General features: G+C 37.0%; 1 protein-coding gene across 1 annotated transcript in view; it reads left to right on the plus strand.

The window, feature by feature from the left end:
• vps37d (VPS37D subunit of ESCRT-I) overlaps positions 1-20,546 on the plus strand; it is a 60,937-nt gene that overhangs the window by 26,032 nt on the left and 14,359 nt on the right. The window contains exon 3 of the mRNA XM_048189561.1: positions 20,203-20,285. Coding sequence (XP_048045518.1) covers positions 20,203-20,285 — 83 coding nt within the window. The remainder of the gene's footprint in view (positions 1-20,202; positions 20,286-20,546) is intronic.

The raw sequence follows: 20,546 nt of genomic DNA on the forward strand, positions 1-20,546 counted from the left end.
TCTCATTTTCCACTGACACTGGATTTTTTTATTTTTATATTAGCTATAGCTAGGGCTGGACAATAAATCTGTATCGATATTAATCAGAAAAACAGTTCACAATATTAATAAACTTTTGAGTTAATTATCAGGCCAGTTTCATCCACTACACACACATACTTAAAGGTGCCCTAGAACTTTTTTTTAAAAGATGTAATATAAGTCTAAGGTGTCCCCTGAATGTGTCTGTGAAGTTTCAGCTCAAAATACCCCATAGATTTTTTTAATTCATTTTTTTAACTGCCTATTTTGGGGCATACTTAGAAATGAGCCGATTCAGGGCGTGTGGCCCTTTAAATCCCGTGCTCCACGCCCCAAGAGCTCGCGCTTGCCTTAAACAACATAAAAAAAAGTTAAAACAGCTAATATAACCCTCAAAATGGATCTTTACAAAGTGTTCGTCATGCAGCATGTTTAATCGCGTAAGTACAGTGTTTATTTTGATGTTTACATTTGATTCTGAATGAGTTTGAGGCTGTGCGCCGTGGCTAACGGGTAATGCTACACTGTTGGAGAGATTTATAAAGAATGAAGTTGTGTTTATGCATTATACAGACTGCAAGTGTTTAAAAATGAAAATAGCGACGGCTCTTGTCTCCGTGAATACAATAAGAAACAATGGTAACTTTAACCACATTTAACACAAGTACATTAGCAACATGCTAACGAAACATTTAGAAAGACAGTTTACAAATATCACAAAAAATATCATGTAATCATGGATCATGTCAGTTATTATCGCTCCATCTGCCATTTTTCGCTATTGTCCTTGCTTAATTACCTAGTCTGATGATTCAGCTGTGCACATCCAGGCGTTAATACTGGCTGCCCTTGTGTAATGCCTCAATCATGGGCTGGCATATGCAAATATTGGGGGCGTACATATTAATGATCCCGACTGTTACGTAACAGTCGGTGTTATGTTGAGATTCGCCTGTTCTTCGGAGGTCTTTTAAACAAATGAGATTTATATAAGAAGGAGGAAACAATGGAGTTTGAGACTCACTGTATGTCTTTTCCATGTACTGAACTCTTGTTATTTAACTATGCCGAGGTAAATTCAATTTTTGAATCTAGGGCACCTTTAAGCATGCGTGACACTTGTGGTGTTTTCAGCACCGGCTGTCATACTATATGAGGACAGTGCATATGAACATTATCAAGCATTTCATCATTTCTTTTGATAAGCTATTGTTGAATATACTGAAACTTAAAGATCTTCAGGGCAAACGGGCAAAATAAAAGTTTTAGTTCGTAAATTATCTCAGAAATATATTACTATTGTATGAAACTTGTATACTGTATATATTAAAACATGGATGAAAATATCTTGGTTGTATGATGTTGTTTGAAGGGTTAGTTCACCCAAAAATGAAAATAATGTCATTTATCACTCACCCTCATGTCATTCCACACCCGTAAGACCTTCGTTAATCTTCGGAACACAAATTAAGATATTTTTGTGATGGCCGATTTCAAAACACTGCTTCACGAAGCTTCAGAGCGTTATGAATCTTTTGTGTCGAATCAGTTCGGAGTGCCAAAGTCACGTGATTTCAGCAGTTTGGCAGTTTGACATGTGATCCGAATCATGATGCGACACAAAATATTCATAACGCTCTGAAGCTTCATGAAGCAGTGTTTTGAAATCGGCCATCACTATATAAGTCGCTATTTTGTTTTTTTGGCGCACCAAAAATATGCTCTCCGCTTTATAATATTAATGTTAAGGGATAACCACTGTACTCACATGAACTGATTTAAATATGTTTTTAGTACATTAATGGATCTTAAGAGAGGAAATTGCTGGCTATGCAGGCCTCACTGAGCCATCGGACTTCAACAAAAATATCTTAATTTGTGTTCTGAAGATTAACGAAGGTCTTACAGGTGTGGAACGGCATGAGCGTGAGTAATAAATGACATTATTTTCATTTTTGGGTGAACTAACCCTTTAATAATAATCATAATAATAATAGTATGTGCAATAACAACACAATTTATTAAACCTTTACATTAATTTATTATTATTAATAATAATAATGATACATTTATGATATTTTTTTATGATAAATGTATATTAAATCTATTTTAAAATCCTAAAACAAAAATAAAATGGAAAACAGAATTTTTGTTTACATTCATTCTCGAGGTATAACAAACATGCACAATCCTTTCCCTTCCACATTAATGGTATGAAATGAATATTACAATATTGAATTATGTGGGGAAAAAAATGAATATTGCAATAATATTTTGTCCATATTGTCCTGCCCTAGCTATACCATATTATATAATAGTTCCAATCCTCTAATATAATGAGCGTGGAGCGAGCAAAAAGCAGGAAGTGGGAAAACCAAGAGTGGAGTGATTACAAAACTGCTTCAGTCACATACTCTGGCCCAGCCCACCCTGCTTTTTGTGCTGCCTCTCTGGTTTGGCTGTGTTTAAAATGTGAACTTAACCGAAATGTGCCAGGACTGAATGTCTTTCGAGAAAGAAGTGTACTCTGCTTCTCCCCAGATTAAAGCAATGTTAGACAGGTTAATTTAAGTTTGTTGCTAATCTGATGAACGATATCTGATGATACACCGGCTGTTGACTGAGTAGTTTAAGAATAGCATCGGGACTGCTGTCGTGTGCTTCTGGTGGTGATATTTCAATATCACCAAGCAACATTGCTCCATAATAACACGCCCTGATGTCCGGAGCTCCTCAATTATTCAACGCGAGAATGGTTGACATGCTGACCTATGCCTATGACTGTTGATCCGTCCAGCTGCGATATCCCCAGCGCTAGAGCGGCGTTACCGTCCATCGCACCCTCACCAGGGTGGAGTGTAGCGGTCAGGTCCCTTAGGGGTGGTCTGGGGCCACGAGGTCCCCACCTGGCTTCTCCACCTCTTTTCAACACCAGCCAGGAATAACTGCCCTCATCTGGACCAGACATACTTGAGGTGCTCAGGTTTCACTTCCCAAACAGTTCCTTGTGGGTTCACGGGGACTTGTTTTCCTTTTTCTCTCAGCGTGGCCAGAATAAGAGAAATATTATTGTGTTCTTCTTTGGTTTTCCTCTCTTGGCTGAGCGCTCAGCATGATAGTTTCTCACGCCTCATCTTTTTTATTGGCCTGTTGACATCGCATGTCGATTATCAGCTTGTACAACAGAGCGCTTGTGGGTTAGAAATCAGGCATTTATTATTGTTTTCTTTGTTATTTTAGGCTTCAGAGTTCATAATGATACTTGGTCAGGATTTGAGCATTGACTTTTTTCAATGGTTAAATAGTCACGGTGTTCTGAATGTTTATTAAACTAAGGAAGATAAATTCGAAGAGAATAACTTTGACTTGAGTTTAACTTCAGTTTGTAAAAACAAACAAAAACATGTTTAGAGTAAGGCACTTACAATGGAAGACTGTTGGGCAATTTAAACAGAAAATTGGCTATTTTAATGCAAACACAAGAATTAATCAGTAAAAATGTGTAATTGGAGTTCTCTGCCTTTTGAGGTTTGACTACTTTTCTAGGTGGATAAACTTATGGTTAAAGTGTTACCTTAATTCATGTCGGAGAAATTTGTTTCAGTGCATTATAAATAGTTATTTTTGTCACATACCTTCCAGTTTTACTTTTGCAGATATCATGCAAAAGTGAAAGTTTGCTGGATGTACAGGGTTATGACTTGCAATCTTAGCTAACATTGAGAAGCTTTTGTCAAAAGGGCAAGAATGACTAATCAGTAATGTTTTTTCAGTATAAGTTTGTTTTTTTATTTACACTATAGCTGTATAATTCCCAGCTTACTGCAAATTTAGTTTAGTCTTAAAAAGAAAGAAATTGTAAGGCTTAAAGGGTTAGTTCACCCAGAAATTAAAATTATCCCATAATTTACTCACCCTCAAGCCATCCTAGGTTTATATGACTTTCTTCTTTCAGCCAAACACAATGTTATATTAAAAAGAGTTATATTAAAGTTATATTAAAAAATATCCTGGCTCTTCCAAACTTGATAATGGGAGTGAATGAGACCTTTTTTTAAGCCCAAAAAAGCATATCCATCCATCATAAAAGTAATCCATACAGCTTTAGGGGGTTAATGAAGGCTTTTTGAGGAAGTGAGGAAATGGAGTTGCCATATGGATTATTTTTTATGATGGATGGATGTGCTTTTTGGGCTTCAAAAAAAAAAAAAAATGGTACCATTCACTCCCATTATAAAGCTTGGAAGAGCCAGGATATTTTTTAATATAACTCCGATTGTGTTTGGCTGAAAGAAGAAAGTCATATGAGGATGAGTAAATTATGGGATCATTTTTGGGTTAACTAACCCTTTAATGGAAAATAGCAATATTTATACTTTTAAAAAATATGGAAATACATTGCTAAAAATAAAAATTAGATCATTCTTTTGTGGTGGGCCAGTGAAAATTATTGGAGGGAAAGCAACTGGCCCAACTTGGTTATCAGGGAAAAGTGTTATTGTTGAACCTTGGTTCACCATCATTTGTTTAATAAGTGCTGCTATATGATCAATAGAAAATTTACACAAGCATCTCATTTAAATGAAATTCTGTGTGGAACGTGATTTAAAACAGGCACGTGTGTAATTGCAGATGGCCAATAGCTTTGAACTTTGTGAATAAGATCTATAATGAGACTATTTAATATAGGCTTGAATTGTTTTTGCTCTGAAAAGAATAACAATAAATTAAACTGAATGAATATAAATACTTGTTGCAGCTCTATTTAAGTGTATTCATCGTCTTGGAATGTGGTGGTTAGTGAAATTCCACCCAAAGAGGTGCAACTGTTTAGTTAATTTACTTCTCTGTGTGTTTAGGCCAAGTCAAACAAGTTGTGTACTCTGATGTTTGCAATGGAAACTGCATAAATGAAGTAGTCCAAATGGGACCTCAGAGGAAGATGTTGGAATTCTGGAAGTCTTTCTCTGGAATTCTTGCTCCTCTTTGCTCTTGGCCTGTTTGGTGCATTCATTCTCACAACCTGCCAATGCATAAACGAATTAGGCATGCAGTAGCTTTACAGACTACGAGATTAGTCATTTCCTCCTTTTTGCATTCATTCATGTATGGTTAGGCTGTATATTTCCGCTGTAGCCCACAACATTAACCCACCCACCTTACTTTTGGGCCCGCATTCCAGCCCTTAGACTAAAGAGGCCAACCAATATGAATTATTTGTTGACTTTTTTTGGCCCCTCCTCACCATTGTGCAGCCTAACTAGTGATGCAGATCCATTTGAAAGGAGCTTTTGTTTGAGACCCCACCTCCAATGCCTTTCAAAGAAAAGGCAGAGATTCACATGATAGTCAGAACGTCTCAAGCGCCGACCCACCCCTTCACCCAAGAGCCCAGCAGCGTCTGGGAACCGAAGTCTGAAGGAGATTGATGAAAAAAGTTGCCAGAGTGAAATGCCAGCAGGAAATTGAACTGTCGTGAGCGGGCAGAGAGGAGGAGGAGACGGTGGGGTTCCTTCAGTGTCCGACAGAGCAACAAAAGATCAGCCGAGATATCTGCTAGTCCGCTTACATGCTCTGACAGAGCTTGTACAGGAAGTTCCCATCTCCATGGCCACACGGGCAACGGTCCACTCGAGAAACGCTGTTTCACAGGACCTTTTTTTCTTTGCTCTTGCAGCTGCCGGGCCAGTGACGGAAGGAGGGTGGAATGTTCACCTTCCTGTCACCATGTAGCGCACATGTACCAGTGCCTCCAGCTGCAGGCTGCAGCCGGATGGGTGGGAGAGATTGTTCCCCCAACAGCAAACATCTGATTCTCATTTCATTGGAGCCAAAAGAAAGAATGACAAACCCTTGGATTGCTCCATCAGCTGAGACCGAAGTTCTGGCTCAGAGGTTATGGAGTAATACGCCGTGGCAGTGACAGTTGTTGGGGGAAGAATTTGGCTCTGGAAGGTGCACTAAACTAGTAGTAATGGGAATTTAGTGTAGCTTGATGATTCAGGTCCCGACGCTACCATGTTGGGCTGTTTTGTTCCCACTCAGACTTTACCATTTGCTTCTGATGCTTTCGCCAAATGTGTATGAAATTATTTTCCTTCTGTTCCCCCGCACATGTGGTCAACGGCACATTCTTGACCTGAACATTTTCTGGAGGGTGACACAGCGCTGTTATACGACACACTATCCACCCTGCTTCAAAAGCAAAGAGCACCATGAGTGCCCTTTTATTGTTAACCTAGCGTAACGACACCGTTTACCCAAGGCCCGACCTGCTGACCTTTTACACGCACAACAACAAACCCCATCATTGACCTCTCAACACATACCCACAGAACTCTCACCAAACCGGTTGTCAAACGCTCCACCATTTACAAAAAAAAAAAAAAAAACCTCTAGAGGGGGGTCAGCCGTCATTGCGAGTGAGAAAAGGGCATCTTTGTCTCAAAGTGCCTGTAAATCACATGGCCAAGAGGCATGCTGGGGAAGCCGAAAAGGCCGGGAAACTTTGTAAGAGGGCATAGTTCTTACTGATGGAGGAGTTGGTAATTAACAGGATGTGAAGTCGCTCTGGCCCTCTCTCAGTGTTTGAATGCAGGGGGCAGTTATCAAAGCTGGATTAGGGCCATTGAGCTACCACACACATGAGGCCTTAATCACTCAGTGGGGGAAAGGGGCCTCTTTTGAAATCAATCTCCTGAGAATCCAACCCAAACTGGGAACTCCATGCCAAAAGCCCTTAGAAAAAAATAAACTTGATACATTATGTTGACTTTTCTGTGTTTGACTCTTTCACATTGGCTTAAGCTCTGTGACACTGAATGGGAGGAAAACTAAATGCTCTGCTGAATATTAGGAAAATAACTAAAATATATTCATAACAAACGAGACTAAGCATAAATTGTAATATGGATTGTTTGCTCCCCTTTAAAAAGTTCAATATCATGATATACTAAGTATTAGACAGTATTATAACATCAGAACGTTTTGTTCCTTAAAGGGGTTAGTTCACCCACCCAAAAATGAAAATTCTGTCTTTAATTACATAGCCTCATGTCGTTCCACACCTGTAAGACCGTCATTCATCTTCGGAACACAAATTAAGATATTTTTGATAAAATCCGATGGCTCAGTGAGGCCTGCATTGCCAGCAAGATAATTAACACTTTCAGATGCCCAGAAAGGTACTAACGACATATTTAAATCAGTTCATGTGACTACAGTGGTTCAACCTTAATGTTATGAAGCGACGAGAATACTTTTGTGGCCCAAAAAAAATAAATAACGACAATATTCAACAATATCTAGTGATGGGCGATTTCAAAACACTGCTTCATGAAGCTTCAGAGATTTACGAATCTTTTGTTTGGAATCAGTGGTTCGGAGTGTGCATCAAACTGCCAAAGTCACGCCCCCCAGTGGTGAACCATTGAAATGTTAAAACACTTATGACGTAACAAAGCCTCGTTTACTGAAATCACGAGACTTTGGATTTGATACACGTTTGTTTTGATACATGATCCGAACCACTGATTCGTAAAGCTTCATGAAGCTGTGTTTTGTTTTTGTCATTAATGACTCACCCTCATGTCGTTCCAAACCCGTAAGACCTTCGTTCATCTTCCGAACGGTAGTAAAGACATCATTAAAGTAATCCATGTGACTCCAGTGGTTTAACCTCAATATTATGAAGCGACACAATTGCTTTGTTAGCACCAAAAAAAAAAAAAAAAATCTCCAACGTGCTTTCATGCAACAGCGTCTGCTCTCGCGCCAACATAACACTCATGCATCATTGTGCTCTCACGAATGCATGTTGGAGATTAATATTTTGTCTTTCTGGGGCTTGAAAGTGGTAGTTATGTAGGCTGTCAATGGCTGGACAGAAAACTCTTAGATTTCATTAAAAAGATCTTCAGTTGTGTTTCCGAAGATGAACAAAAGTCTTATGGGTGTGGAACGACATGAGGGTGAGTAAATGATGACAGAATTTTCTAACCCTTTAATGGTCATACAAGATTGATGAAATGCATGTATTGATGTTAAGTCTGTATTGAGTGTGTTGCCGTTTCTTAGAAGAAAACATGTATTGACCTATCTGCCAAGCCTTTTAATCCCTGTGTTTGGGCTTGTGTGGTGTCCTCACATTGTCTGTTTTGACCCGGGGAGAACCCTGAACAAAAGCCCTCTGCAAGTGCATTCTTCAGAAGGGCGCTGGTGTACTTTCCCCTCTAATTTTACATCAGAAGTGACACTTGAACAGAATTTTGCTGCATGTGCAGAAGCAGATGTCTGTTCAGTGGTTTGAGCAAGGAGAAGTGTGAAAATTGACAATTTCTTCACCTCATGTTGTTCTAAACCTCTTCTGGAGAAAGATCACCAGTGATTAATGACTTGGGATATGGTCCACGAGTCGGATGAACTGCTTTTATGGTTCTTTATGGACATTTTCACTGTAAACTGTCATGCACAGTTATTGTTATCTTTTGTTTTCCATGGAAAAAAATAATAATAGTAACAGCACGTGGATTTAGAGCATTCTATTGGTAAAACTAATCTTTGACATGGGAGTACGAGAGGATGTGATGTGCAGGTTTTTCGCGTGCAAACCCAACGGGGCACGTTAGCCGTCTGAAGTCATTCCTTTCATTCTGATGACAGGAAAGCAGCCGGTGGTATTTATCTGTAAAGACCACAAAAGAACACCCACCGTTCTGTTATTTTGACAGGAAGTGAGGGAGTGTGTGTGCACACGCTTGCAGAGAAGAGAGCGTTTCAATTTTTCCTGTGTATATGCTCACACATTTATCAAGCCTATTAGAATTAGTTTTGCCAAGAATTCCATTAAATGAAGCCAATGTGAACTAAACTGTGTGGAATGAATTTCAAATAATCAATTATTCCGAACAGTTGTCACTCTTATACTTGTGTACCATTCATCATTGTGGCAGTACACACCATTTTTTTTTAAGAAAGAAAAAGGTGAGTTATAGAAAATGAAAATATTCTTGAATGAATGTTGTGATGACACAGCAGCATTAGCTCGCAACACAAACAAAAAGTGTTGTATTTCAAGGTGGCTTTATATGGACAGAAGTCCTTGTGTAAATAGCACTTTCCTTTCTTGCATAGTAATGAGTCCAACCCATTGACATACGACTTGGGATGACAGGGAGTGTAGCGTTAAAAAATGACTGGTCCACTGAGTCTTGCATGCTAAATCCGTTTCGCTGCTCAAGACTGTTTTTTTCTCATTTCTCATTAATCTTCAATTAATCATTCACCAGCTTCAGCTAATATATCATGCTTAGAGGCATGCTCATGCATATTTTACCGATATAATAATTAGGATAATCACCTAGCTAGATAAAAATAATTAGGTTTCAATTCACATCAAAAGGCTGTATTGACATGACAAAAAATAGATTTATTGATTATTAACTGATTGTGAGCAAAGTAAAATCATTTCATTAACATTTACATTTCATTTACATTCGCAGAAAGCTGCAATAAAATGTCTTTTTTAGACACAACGATGTGTGAGGACCCTATTGTAATTGCTCGGTCAATTCTTCTTCTTCTCCGAAATTAATCGCATTTTTGAGGGCCTAAACATGCTTGAAAACTCATGAAACTTTGCACATGCATCAGAAGTGTTGAAAATTTACGTCTGATATGGGTTTCAGAATTAGGTGTGGCAAAATTGCTCAATAGCACCACCTACAAAATTTAAATTAAGCGCCCTTCGCGCTGTGTTTCACGTACAGGTATGAAATTTGGTAGGCACATGTAACAGCCCAATACCTACAAAAAAAGTCCATGGGTGAAAAATCTGAAAACCCAACAGGAAGTGAGATATTTTGAAATTTTTCTGCAAAATTTGTGTTTAACTAAGTCCTCCTAGAGCTTCAGACCAACATCATATTTGGTCAGCCACCTGTGGGCAACATGAAATGACATGTTTTACACTGTGATTAACTCCTCATAGAGATTTAACCAGAACCACATCATATATGGTCATTCTAATCTTAAGGCCTTAGCGATGTTAAATTGAGAAGATCTTGAGTTTTCGCTAAATGGCCGTGGCGGCCTGACAAAGTTTGATGTTTCACCATGAAAGAGGAAGTTGTTGTAATTCAGCCATACAATGTCCGATCTGCTCCAAACTTCACATGTGTGATAAGAGTCCTGGCCTGAAGACATCTACATGGCAATATTCAGTTACAGTCAAAGCGCCATCTTTTGGCAGCCGGAAGTGTGTCACTTTGAAATGACATGGGCATAATTCTCCTGTATTTACTCGCTTACAAACATGTCGCCCACTGTTCACTGTTTTCCTAAGGCCAAAGGGTGGCCATGAGCCCTGGGACGAGGGCGCTTTCATCGCTGCTGGCAGCTTTAATATAGTTTTATAATGCTGTTATTGTTACTTAAAACTTAAAATTAGTTTTCATTTATTAAAATCTAGATGAAATATAAATATCAGAAGAAAAGCCTAAAATAAGTTTGTTAAAGAAACTAAAATATTAATAAAAATAAATGAAAGTTAAAATACAAATGTTAAAAAGGGCAAACTAAAATTAAAATCAACTGAAAATCTAATAATAAAAGCTAGTTTAAAATATTAATAAATACTGTAATAGTATATAAATGGCAAAGACCCATATGGTAACACTTTACTTGAAGGGGTGTGCATAAGACTGACATGACACATTCATAATCTTGACATGACATGTGTCATGAATATGAAGGAGGTTTTATGCATGTTTATGACAACTGTCATTAAATGTCATTCGCTCAATTATGTCATTTTTAATGCAAAGATGACATTGTTTGAGATGTCTTTGTTACGACAACTTGAAATAAACCAACACATCATAACCTGTCAGTGTCTTTGTCATGACAACGTGACATTAGCAAAACATCATAACCTGTCATAAACATGACATAGCAGATTAATTATCAAACTTAAAAAACTACTTAGCTTTATGGGTTAACATTACATTACATTATTTTGGTAACACTTCAGTATAGGGAACACATATATAAACGATTAACTATGACTTTTCCCTCAATAAACTCTTAATTTACTGCTTATTATAGTTAATTGTTAGGTTTAGGTATTGGGTAGGATTAAGAATGTAGAATAAGGTCATGCAGAATAAGGCATTAATATGTGCTTTATAAGTACTAATAAACAGCCAATATTTTAGCCATATGAATGCTAATAGTAATAGGCAACTAGTTAAAAGACCCTAAAATAAAGTGTTACCATTATTTTATAACAGTGTCATCTTTTTTACGAAATTTGAAATGGTCTATTATCTGACCTTCTGTTAGGTCTGTTTTAAACTTAAAAAAACAAAAAAAACAACAAAAAAAAACATGAAATGAAAAATAGTCATGACGCTGTTACAAAATTATTTGTCAGAGTATTGTCACTTAATGACATTTTAATGACAAGTTCAATTTGTACCACTGTACTTGAGCTCAAGATACATATTTATGACACTATTATAATGGCCTCATGACAGCCAACGTCAAAACCAACGACATGACAGTTTAATGTAATTTTAACCCATAAAGCTAAATAATGTCATGTTGTCATGACAAAGACACTGACAGGTTACGATGTATTGGTTTATGTCAAGTTGTCATAACTCGGACATCTCAAACAATGTCATCTTTGCATTGAAAATGACATAATTGAGCGAATGACACTTAATGACAGTTGTCATAAACATTCATAAAACCTCCTTCATATTCATGACATGTGTAATGTCATGATTATGAAGGTGTCATGTCAGTCTTATGCACCCCCTTCAAGTAAAGTGTTACCACACATATCAAAATGACTAGGATCTAGGTTAACATTTAAATGAACTGAAAATATAATAAAAGCTAGATCCAAATATTAATAAATACTATAATAGTATATAAAAACAAAAAAACATGAGTCTTCATCTCATACATCATTTTGTCAAATACACATTGTTTCATTTGGTGTAAAACTTTAACATTGCAGACTACTGGAAACATTATTTTGTTATATTGTTAACTTTTGTTTTCTTCGCTATAGCATTGTGTTGTGTATAAAGTAATTCAAAGCCGTGAGTTATATCCATTGACATATGACTTAGATTGACAGGGTGTATTGCAATTCAGAAAAATGCCTGGTCCACTGGATCTTGCATGATAACTTTGTTTTGCTGCTCAAGAACTGGAGTATCAAATTATTAGTCTATAATTTGTCCAACATTCAGCAGCTTCAGCTAATATGTCCTGATGCTCATGCATAAATTTGTATGTCTTTTGTAGGATAATTAACTAGCCAGCAAGATTAATGATGAAGATTTCATTGAAGCTCAAGATGCTCTTTGGATAAATCCCAAATCATGCTGAGAACATGATCATCAGGTTTTGTTCATGCAGCTCAATACTAAAACATTCTGTTCAAATTTTCTATTCAATTGTTACACAGTACAGGTCTTTGCACACTGAATCCGAAATGTTCGTATTCGTCATCCTTAAATTTTATCACACACAGAAACCTTGCACACTGAGTCCAATGCGTTTTAATTAATCCGTTGCGAAAAATCACAAAACAATACAAAATGGAGTCTTCAAGCAGTGAGGATGATTTTGTTGTCCTCTCTCTTCTTAAAAAGAAAAAAAGAAAGAGGAAATATTGGGTCAATCCAATCCTGAGATTGCATAGAGAGGAAAGACAGTTCCGCCTCCTTATCAAGGAGCTGCGGGATGTTTGTCATACAGTGCTTTGTGCTGCGAGATGAAGTGGATCAACTTGTCAGATGCCATTCTGGATTTCTGGAGTTCGCTTGGCTCTGAATTGTCAAAACACCTCTCAAAATGCTTGCTACGGATACAGAAAATTGAGAATTTCGGACTCAGTGTGCAAAGACCCTTACACTGTACAGTATATTGGATAATAAAGTCAAGGATTTTTTGAATGGGTTTTTGGTTAAATACCTGAAATAAGGCATTATCAGTTATACCCTCTTGGGATTTTTTTAAACAAATGGCTAAATAGGACTACAGAGGTTTACGGGAACATTAAAGGATTAGTTCACTTCAGAATGAAAATTTCCTGATAATTTACTCACCCCCATGTCATCCAAGATGTTCGTGTCTTTCTTTCTTCAGTCGAAAAGAAATTAAGGTTTTTGAGGAAAACATTCCAGTATTTTTGTCCATATAGTGGACTTCAATGGGGTTCACCAGGTGGAAGATCCAAAGAGCTTCAAAGAGCTCTATGCGATCCCAGACGAGGAATAAGGGTCTTATCTAATGAAACAATTGGTCATTTTTAAAAAAAAATAAAAATGTATATACTTTTTAACCACAAATGCTCATCTTGCACTGCTCTGTGATGCGCCACGCATTATGCATGACGTAGGCGAAAGTACCGCGGTAGGGCAAAAAACTTAATCTATTGTTCTCCTCCAACTTCAAAATTGTCCGATATTGTTGTTTTACCCTTTTTTGTTTTGTTTTGGTGAAGGCCGTTTGGCTTAATCATTGCACGTTCGCTTTGTAGACACTGGATCGATATCAGTAAATTGACTAGCGCAAACCTTAGTAAATCACCTTGCATGATTGATTTAAATACTCTCCTCCCATAAATTTTGCATCTGAAAGGGAAACTCCTACAAATGCATATGCAGTAAGGTCAGCCACAAAAATAACACTGTCCACGGCTTTTCACCGCTAATGTTTCACTGCGCTCTAAATCTGTCCCTAAACGCCATTCGCTGAACGGGTAAACTCATCTACTCATTAGTCCGCTTTCACAGCCTCATTGTGTTTATGTTGCGCACTTGCAACTATTATAATTTGAACTTTCAGAGAAAAATATTTTTAAATAAAAACTAAAAGATCTGTCAGAAGCTTAATGGTAGTGACATTGAAGTCATGCGACCGTAATGTGTTTATACGTTTAGCTTTTTATTTTATGATTGTATTTAGACTTCAAAACGAATAAAAGTTGTGAAGTTGTCATTTGTGAAGGTTATCATGAATAAAACATGTAAACATCATATTGTTGGTCACAGAGCTTATTTTCTTAAATAATCCAAAAGCCAAAGGAAAAATCCAGTTGGGTTTTTGTCGAGGGAACCAGGGTGATGCTAACTTCTGAGCTGGCCTACAAAAATACGTCATCACTCCAACACTCTATAAAGGATTCCCTTGTGAAAAAGAAGTGTGCTTAATTGTAATAAATTTGTACTTCAAATATTAAAAGTGTATAAAAAACTGTACATGCAGATTGCAAAAACATTCAGTTTTCATTGAAGTATATTATTTTAAATTATTTTATTTCCGTAAGTACTCTTTTTCACATTATGCTAAATTGTACTTGTTTCTCGCAGGGGTTGTTCTGTGAGAACAAACAATTTTCCCTTCAAGAGACATTCGGTATGAATATATTTATTTTAAAAATGCCGACAGAAAATAAAGTCAGACCTCAAAAGACCTTTTGTTTGGAACAAAACAGTTGCTTTCAGTCAATGAAATCAATAACCATTATGTATTCATGGAGAGGGAGCCGACCTTGTCTCTGGTTTATAGATCTCTGAAGTTCAGCTCAGGTGAATGATTTTTTTTTTTCTCTGATTGGCCATTTCATGCACCTAATTGGTTAAAATCTCAACTTTTTTTTTTTTTTTTTGCCTTGGTTATGTGTATTTTGGTTCCACGTGACCCCTTCAAGCAAAGGACTATGATCTGTCATGTCACAATAATAGCATTGGGTCTTCAGATTAATATCCATCAGTAGCCATTGTGACTGCGAGGTCCCACAAGCCCCAGGTCATATCTCTGGCTCCAATAGTCTTCTTGCCGTTGAGCGGACGCCCTGCAGCCCATCTGCATGGTTTCTCCACAGTATGTAGGTCACCCACAGCTGCTCCCCAAGTGTTTGTTTGGCTGTCTGTCGCCTTCCATTACCGTTTCATCGTGTGGGGCTCCGGGGTCATGCACGTGGTGTGCCACTCCCCCATTGCTCACGCTGACATGCCTCAGCAGTCACAGGGCCAGAACGTACAGATACACACTAATGCATGAGACTTAGTGGGCCGTTGATTATTCATGTTCTGAGAGCGGGACATGTAGCAGCAATATTAAAGGCTTTGTTGTGAGTTGGCAAGGCCAACTCCATAGTGACAAAATAAATTAAGGATGAAGCTCATCATATACAAGTCTGTGGGAGAATCTCAAATATATTATATACTGTAGAACAGAATAGCAATGGTATATTAATGGTATGCTTGAATAGAAACATGGTATTACCATGGCTATTTGGACGTGGTATTATGGTGTTGTCATGTTTTAGTCACTACCATGGTGGTACCGTCACCAAAAAAAATTTTCATATTTAATAATGTGTGAGATAGAATTGCTGTCTTTTTGAGCCACATACATTACATGTTTTTGCCATACTTCTCAATAGCAGTTGAATAGAAAAAATTATCATCCAGAAATATTTCTTACCAGCCATGAAAATGTTTTTTGTTGTTTTGTTTAATTTTATCAAAATATATTTTTAGGGAATTAAAAATTAAATATCATTGTCTCTTTGACAATAGAATTATTCTATTGTACACTGCTGTTCAAATGTTTGAGGTCAGTTCGATTTTTTGTTTTGTTTTTAAAAGAAGTCTCTTATGTTTGCCAATAATATTTTTTTTTATATTCAATAAAAAACAGTAAAAATCATAATAATGAAATAATAGTACAATTTAAATTAACTGTTTTCCATTTTATAAATTTTAAATTAGTCAGTAAATTCTTAAAAATCTTACTGACCCCAAACTTTCGAATGGTAGTTACGTTTAAACAAAATGCAAGTTTTTTAAAATTATTTGACTATTTTTGTTAGAGGAACTGAAACGTTAAATAAAACTATTAATATGTATTGTCAAAAATATATGTTTTGGGGTGAGGGCAATGAACATGCTGACAGGAAAAGTAAAAATCTAAGATGATTTGATTTTAAGTTCCAATATTCACTATAGTTTTATCGTCTTTCATTGTAGAACATGTTTTTAACAATGTTTTACTGTAAAAGTAAATATATAACACTAATATTGGCCTACAAATGATTAAAGTGATTGATACTTTTTCCTGTTGAAACAAACATTACAGTACATATATTATTTTCTTTAAAGTTAATTTTCACCATAGATTACGCCATTTATACTTGTTAAAATTAAATGATATATACTGTAATGTTTCACTGTATAAATGTAAAATACATGTAATAACTTAGAATAACTTGTACTGTAGTACTTTTACATTTTGTCTAATTAAAATTAGCATTTTATAATGCATTGTAAATGGAGAATATGATAATCATACAGTACCGTTATAATTACCATCTGGTACATTCATTGTAGCATGGTACCTTTTTCAAGAGCATTTCCATTCTATAATGGAGATTTTTTTTTGAGGCTCTGGCTTATTGGAGCACAAATGGTGTCATTGCTGTGACCTGTCTATGCCCTCAATGGCCACTAGCTCAGCTTTTCACATCCCCTGTGGACTCAACACATCTTCACATTAACATAATTGCCGGTTGCCTTAGCAACCCCAGCGCAACACTTAGAGGGTCCGAGCCCCTCACTCTCGTCAGTGGACATGAGCTAACAGAAAGTGATTGCATCGACCCTCACCCTCAGGGCACTGCAATAACATTGTAAAGAGACCTGAGTGCAACTTTAGCTCTGCACTTTACACAAAAACTCAAGCAGTGGAGCTTCTTCACAGCTGAACACACTCACAATATATTTTCACACACTGTTGTGGTGTTCTTTTGTCCTGTTGGCACAGTTACCAGCCGCTATATATATATATATATATATATATATATATATATATATATATATATATATATATATATATATATATATACATTTATGCCTTTTTTTCTGCCATTTATTACAACATGCACCAAAAGGACCACAAAAGTACACTATTTAAAGAAGACTATTATGCTTTTTCACATTTTCAACTTTCTTTTGTGTGTAATGTTGCTGTTTTAGCAATATTAGAAAGGTCTGCCGAGTTACAAAGCACAAATTTAAATAATTCCCTCCCAAGGTGAGACCTGGTTGAGTTGCATTTGTTGAAAGGGCAAGACATTTCCAAAACACGCTCAAATTAGTTGACAAATCACAACACACTGGTCCAGTCAGAGCACTTTGAGCTTTTTGGAAGGAGGGGCTTCATAGAGAGACAGAAACTAAACAGAGCGTTACAGACAGACTGGGAAGAAAAGTGCTGAAACAATATAAAATATGTGAAAAATAAGGTGTTCTTTTAAAACAGTCAAGCATGAAAACCTATTCTAGTAGACCCCAAAAAAACTAAATCAAGATGTTGTAAAAGGGCATAACGTGGCCTCTTTAAAAAAAAGTTAAACAGCTCTCAGTTTTAACAGTTATGCCATAGAAGAGCAAATTTTGGTTCTTCAAAGAACCTTTAAGTGAACAGTTCTTAAATGAACAATTTTTTCTTAATGTGAAGAACATTTAAATAATCTAAAGAATTCCTTAATGGAATAATAGGTGCCAATTAAGAACCTTTATTTGGTCATACAGTGTTTCAAATCTTCTGAAGTCATATGGCAGTTTTATGTGAAGAACAGAAAATTAAGTTATTAGAAAAATGTAAGTTATTCTGTGGAAGTCCTCTCATGCATAGCTTTTAAATCTCATGCACGCTTGCACGTTCAAACGTGTAACAGTTCTTGACAACCTGACAGCTTAGTGAGCGAGCTGTTAACTCACCGCTTGCTTGATTCAGTGAAAAAGTCTTTAATTTGGTAACTGGGGGTGGCAATCAGCAGGAACTTAAAGGATTAGTTCACTTTTAAATAAACTTTTGCTGATAATTTACTCACCCCCATGTCATCCAAGATGTCCATGTCTTTCTTTCTTCAGTTGAAAAGAAATTAAGGTTTTTAATGAAAACATTCCAGGATTTTTCTCCATATAATGGACTTCAATGGGCACCAAACGGTTCAAGGTCCAAATGAAGAACCATTAGTTGTTTTACCTTTTTTTGTAAATGGTGTTTGACGTTCAACTTGTAAACACTGAGTCGGTACTTCCGCCTACGTCAAGCGTGACCTTTTCAACGTAATTGCGTATTACGTGACGTCACAAACGCGCATCGCAGAACAGAGCAAGGCGAGCATCTATCGTCTGGTATCATCTGGTATCGTTTAAAGCCCTTTGTAGCTGCACTGAAACTGTCATTTGGACCTTGAACCGTTTGTTGCCCATTGAAGTCCACTATATGGAGAAAAATCCTGGAATGTTTTCATCAAAAACCTTAATTTCTTTTCGACTGAAGAAAGAAAGACATGAACATCTTGGATGACATGGGGGTGAGTAAATTATCAGCAAAAGTTTATTTTAAAAGTGAACTAATCCTTTAAGGCCCTTTCAAAACAAGAAAGATAAATATATTGGATAACGTTCTATTTATTATAAGCGCACACAGAGGTTATGTCATCTGTCAATTTAAATGATCAAGCTCTTTAAATTGGGTGGATTCTGATTGTCAATGTTTTTATTATTCATCAGCTTGAAAAATTGTCCTGAAAGTGATTCCAATGACATTATTATTGTAATATCATCTTTTATATATTATAATGACATTGAAATGATTTAAGTATAGTGTGAAGTTACTCAAAACCATGGTATATTGTGATCTTTTTCTCTTTCACTGTCATTGGAATTTTATGCTTTGCACAATTCTATGATTGATTTGTTTTGTGAATCTTTTCAACCAATGAGCTGATAACAGCTGGCACAAAAGAATCATTCACTCACTCTATAGCCGCTTTCCACCATCAAGCCAGATAGGAACGTTTCAGTTGTATTTCCACTTCAGCCTGGTACGGGACAGCACGATTACAAACCGTTCTCAGCCTGAAATTCTCATGACGGTTAGCTAACTGTGCTGAACTGTAGAATGCGTGCAGTGACATCGCCACTCAGGATTGGTCGCTTGTCTGTTGCCTGGTTACCAGTTTCTCTGTAGCTGGCTAAGCGTGCTATTTTAGCGACATAAACACAAACTCTTGCTTTACCAAGGCAATGATTGATGCATTTGTATTAAAGGGTTAGTTCACCCCAAAATGAAAATTCTGTCATTAATTACGTTTCGTTGCAGAGCTTCAGTGTTTATGTCTAAACGTGGGCTCACGCATGCATTGTGCTGCTCACGTGACCAGAGCTGGCCAACACTGAGCCAACGTTCGGACGTAAACACTGAAGCTCCGCAACGAAAATAGTGTAGCAGTATGACAGGGGACAGGTGAATTTGTTGAATAAAGTTGTTATTTTTGTTTTGTTTTTTTGCACAAAAAGTGTTCTCGTCGCTTTATAATATTAAGGTTGAACCACTGTAGTCACGTCAACGGTGTTTAGTACCTTTCCGGACCTAAAAAGGTGCAGTGTCATTGCTGCCTACATGTGGATCAGATACTCTTTGATTTTATCAAAAATATCTTCATTTGTGCTCCGAAGATGAACAAAGGTCTTATGGGTTTGGGATGACATGAGGGTGAGTAATTAATGACAGAAATTTCATTTTTAGGTGAACTAAGCCTTTAATTTATGCGTTTACTCACATGTAAACATTCATCAGCAAAGTTTTTGAAGCATCAAAGTGGTTGTTACAATCTGACAGCATTCAAAAAGATCTTCATTTGTGCTCTGAAGATGAACAAAAGTCTTATGGGTTTGAAACGACATGAGGATGAGTAATTAATGACATCATTTTCATTTTGGGCTGAAATAACCCTTTAAATTCCAACTAGCTCTGTTATCAGCCTCCCAGTGGAAAATGAAACCATATCCATACCGACTGAGCCGGACTGGCACAGAATGGAACGGTTAAGCAACGAGAGGGATTGGCCCGATGGTGGAAATGTGGCTTATGTAACAGGAGGTTGTCTATTTATTGTCTACATAATATTTTGTGTTGTTTTTCACATTTTTTGTCATGGGGCAGTAGATTAAGCAGCGGGGCAACTGGGGTGCAGTAGAGTCACTGTAATATCTATAGAAATGACTTGCACTCTTCAGTTCTGAGCCAGTGTCATGTTGAGAATTGAAACTGACTGAGATTAAATGTTTGTGGTTTTTCCAGAGGCCTTCACGGAGAAGCACAGCCCTCAGACTGCCCACAATCTGCTCCAGGAGGAGGTTGCACGTGCCGAAGAACAGTCTGAGGTGATTTTAAAGTCCTTTGCATCCTTTATATATCCTGAAAGTGTTTCGATGTCTTTTACGCTCAGTCCCTGCCCACACTGTATCAAAAGACGGGTACAATTTCGACATGTTATTTTTTAGCAGTTCTCTCAGGATGTTGTTTATTCAGACAGACTGTTGAATGAACATGCCCTGCCAACTGAACCAGAACAAAGCAGAATGAAAGCCTGACAAAAGTGCAGAAGGTCTCTACATGACACAATCCATATTTACACAGGACTG

Source organism: Megalobrama amblycephala, linkage group LG4 (genome assembly GCF_018812025.1).
Source record: "Megalobrama amblycephala isolate DHTTF-2021 linkage group LG4, ASM1881202v1, whole genome shotgun sequence".
In the NCBI taxonomy this organism is placed as follows: Eukaryota; Metazoa; Chordata; class Actinopteri; order Cypriniformes; family Xenocyprididae; genus Megalobrama; species Megalobrama amblycephala.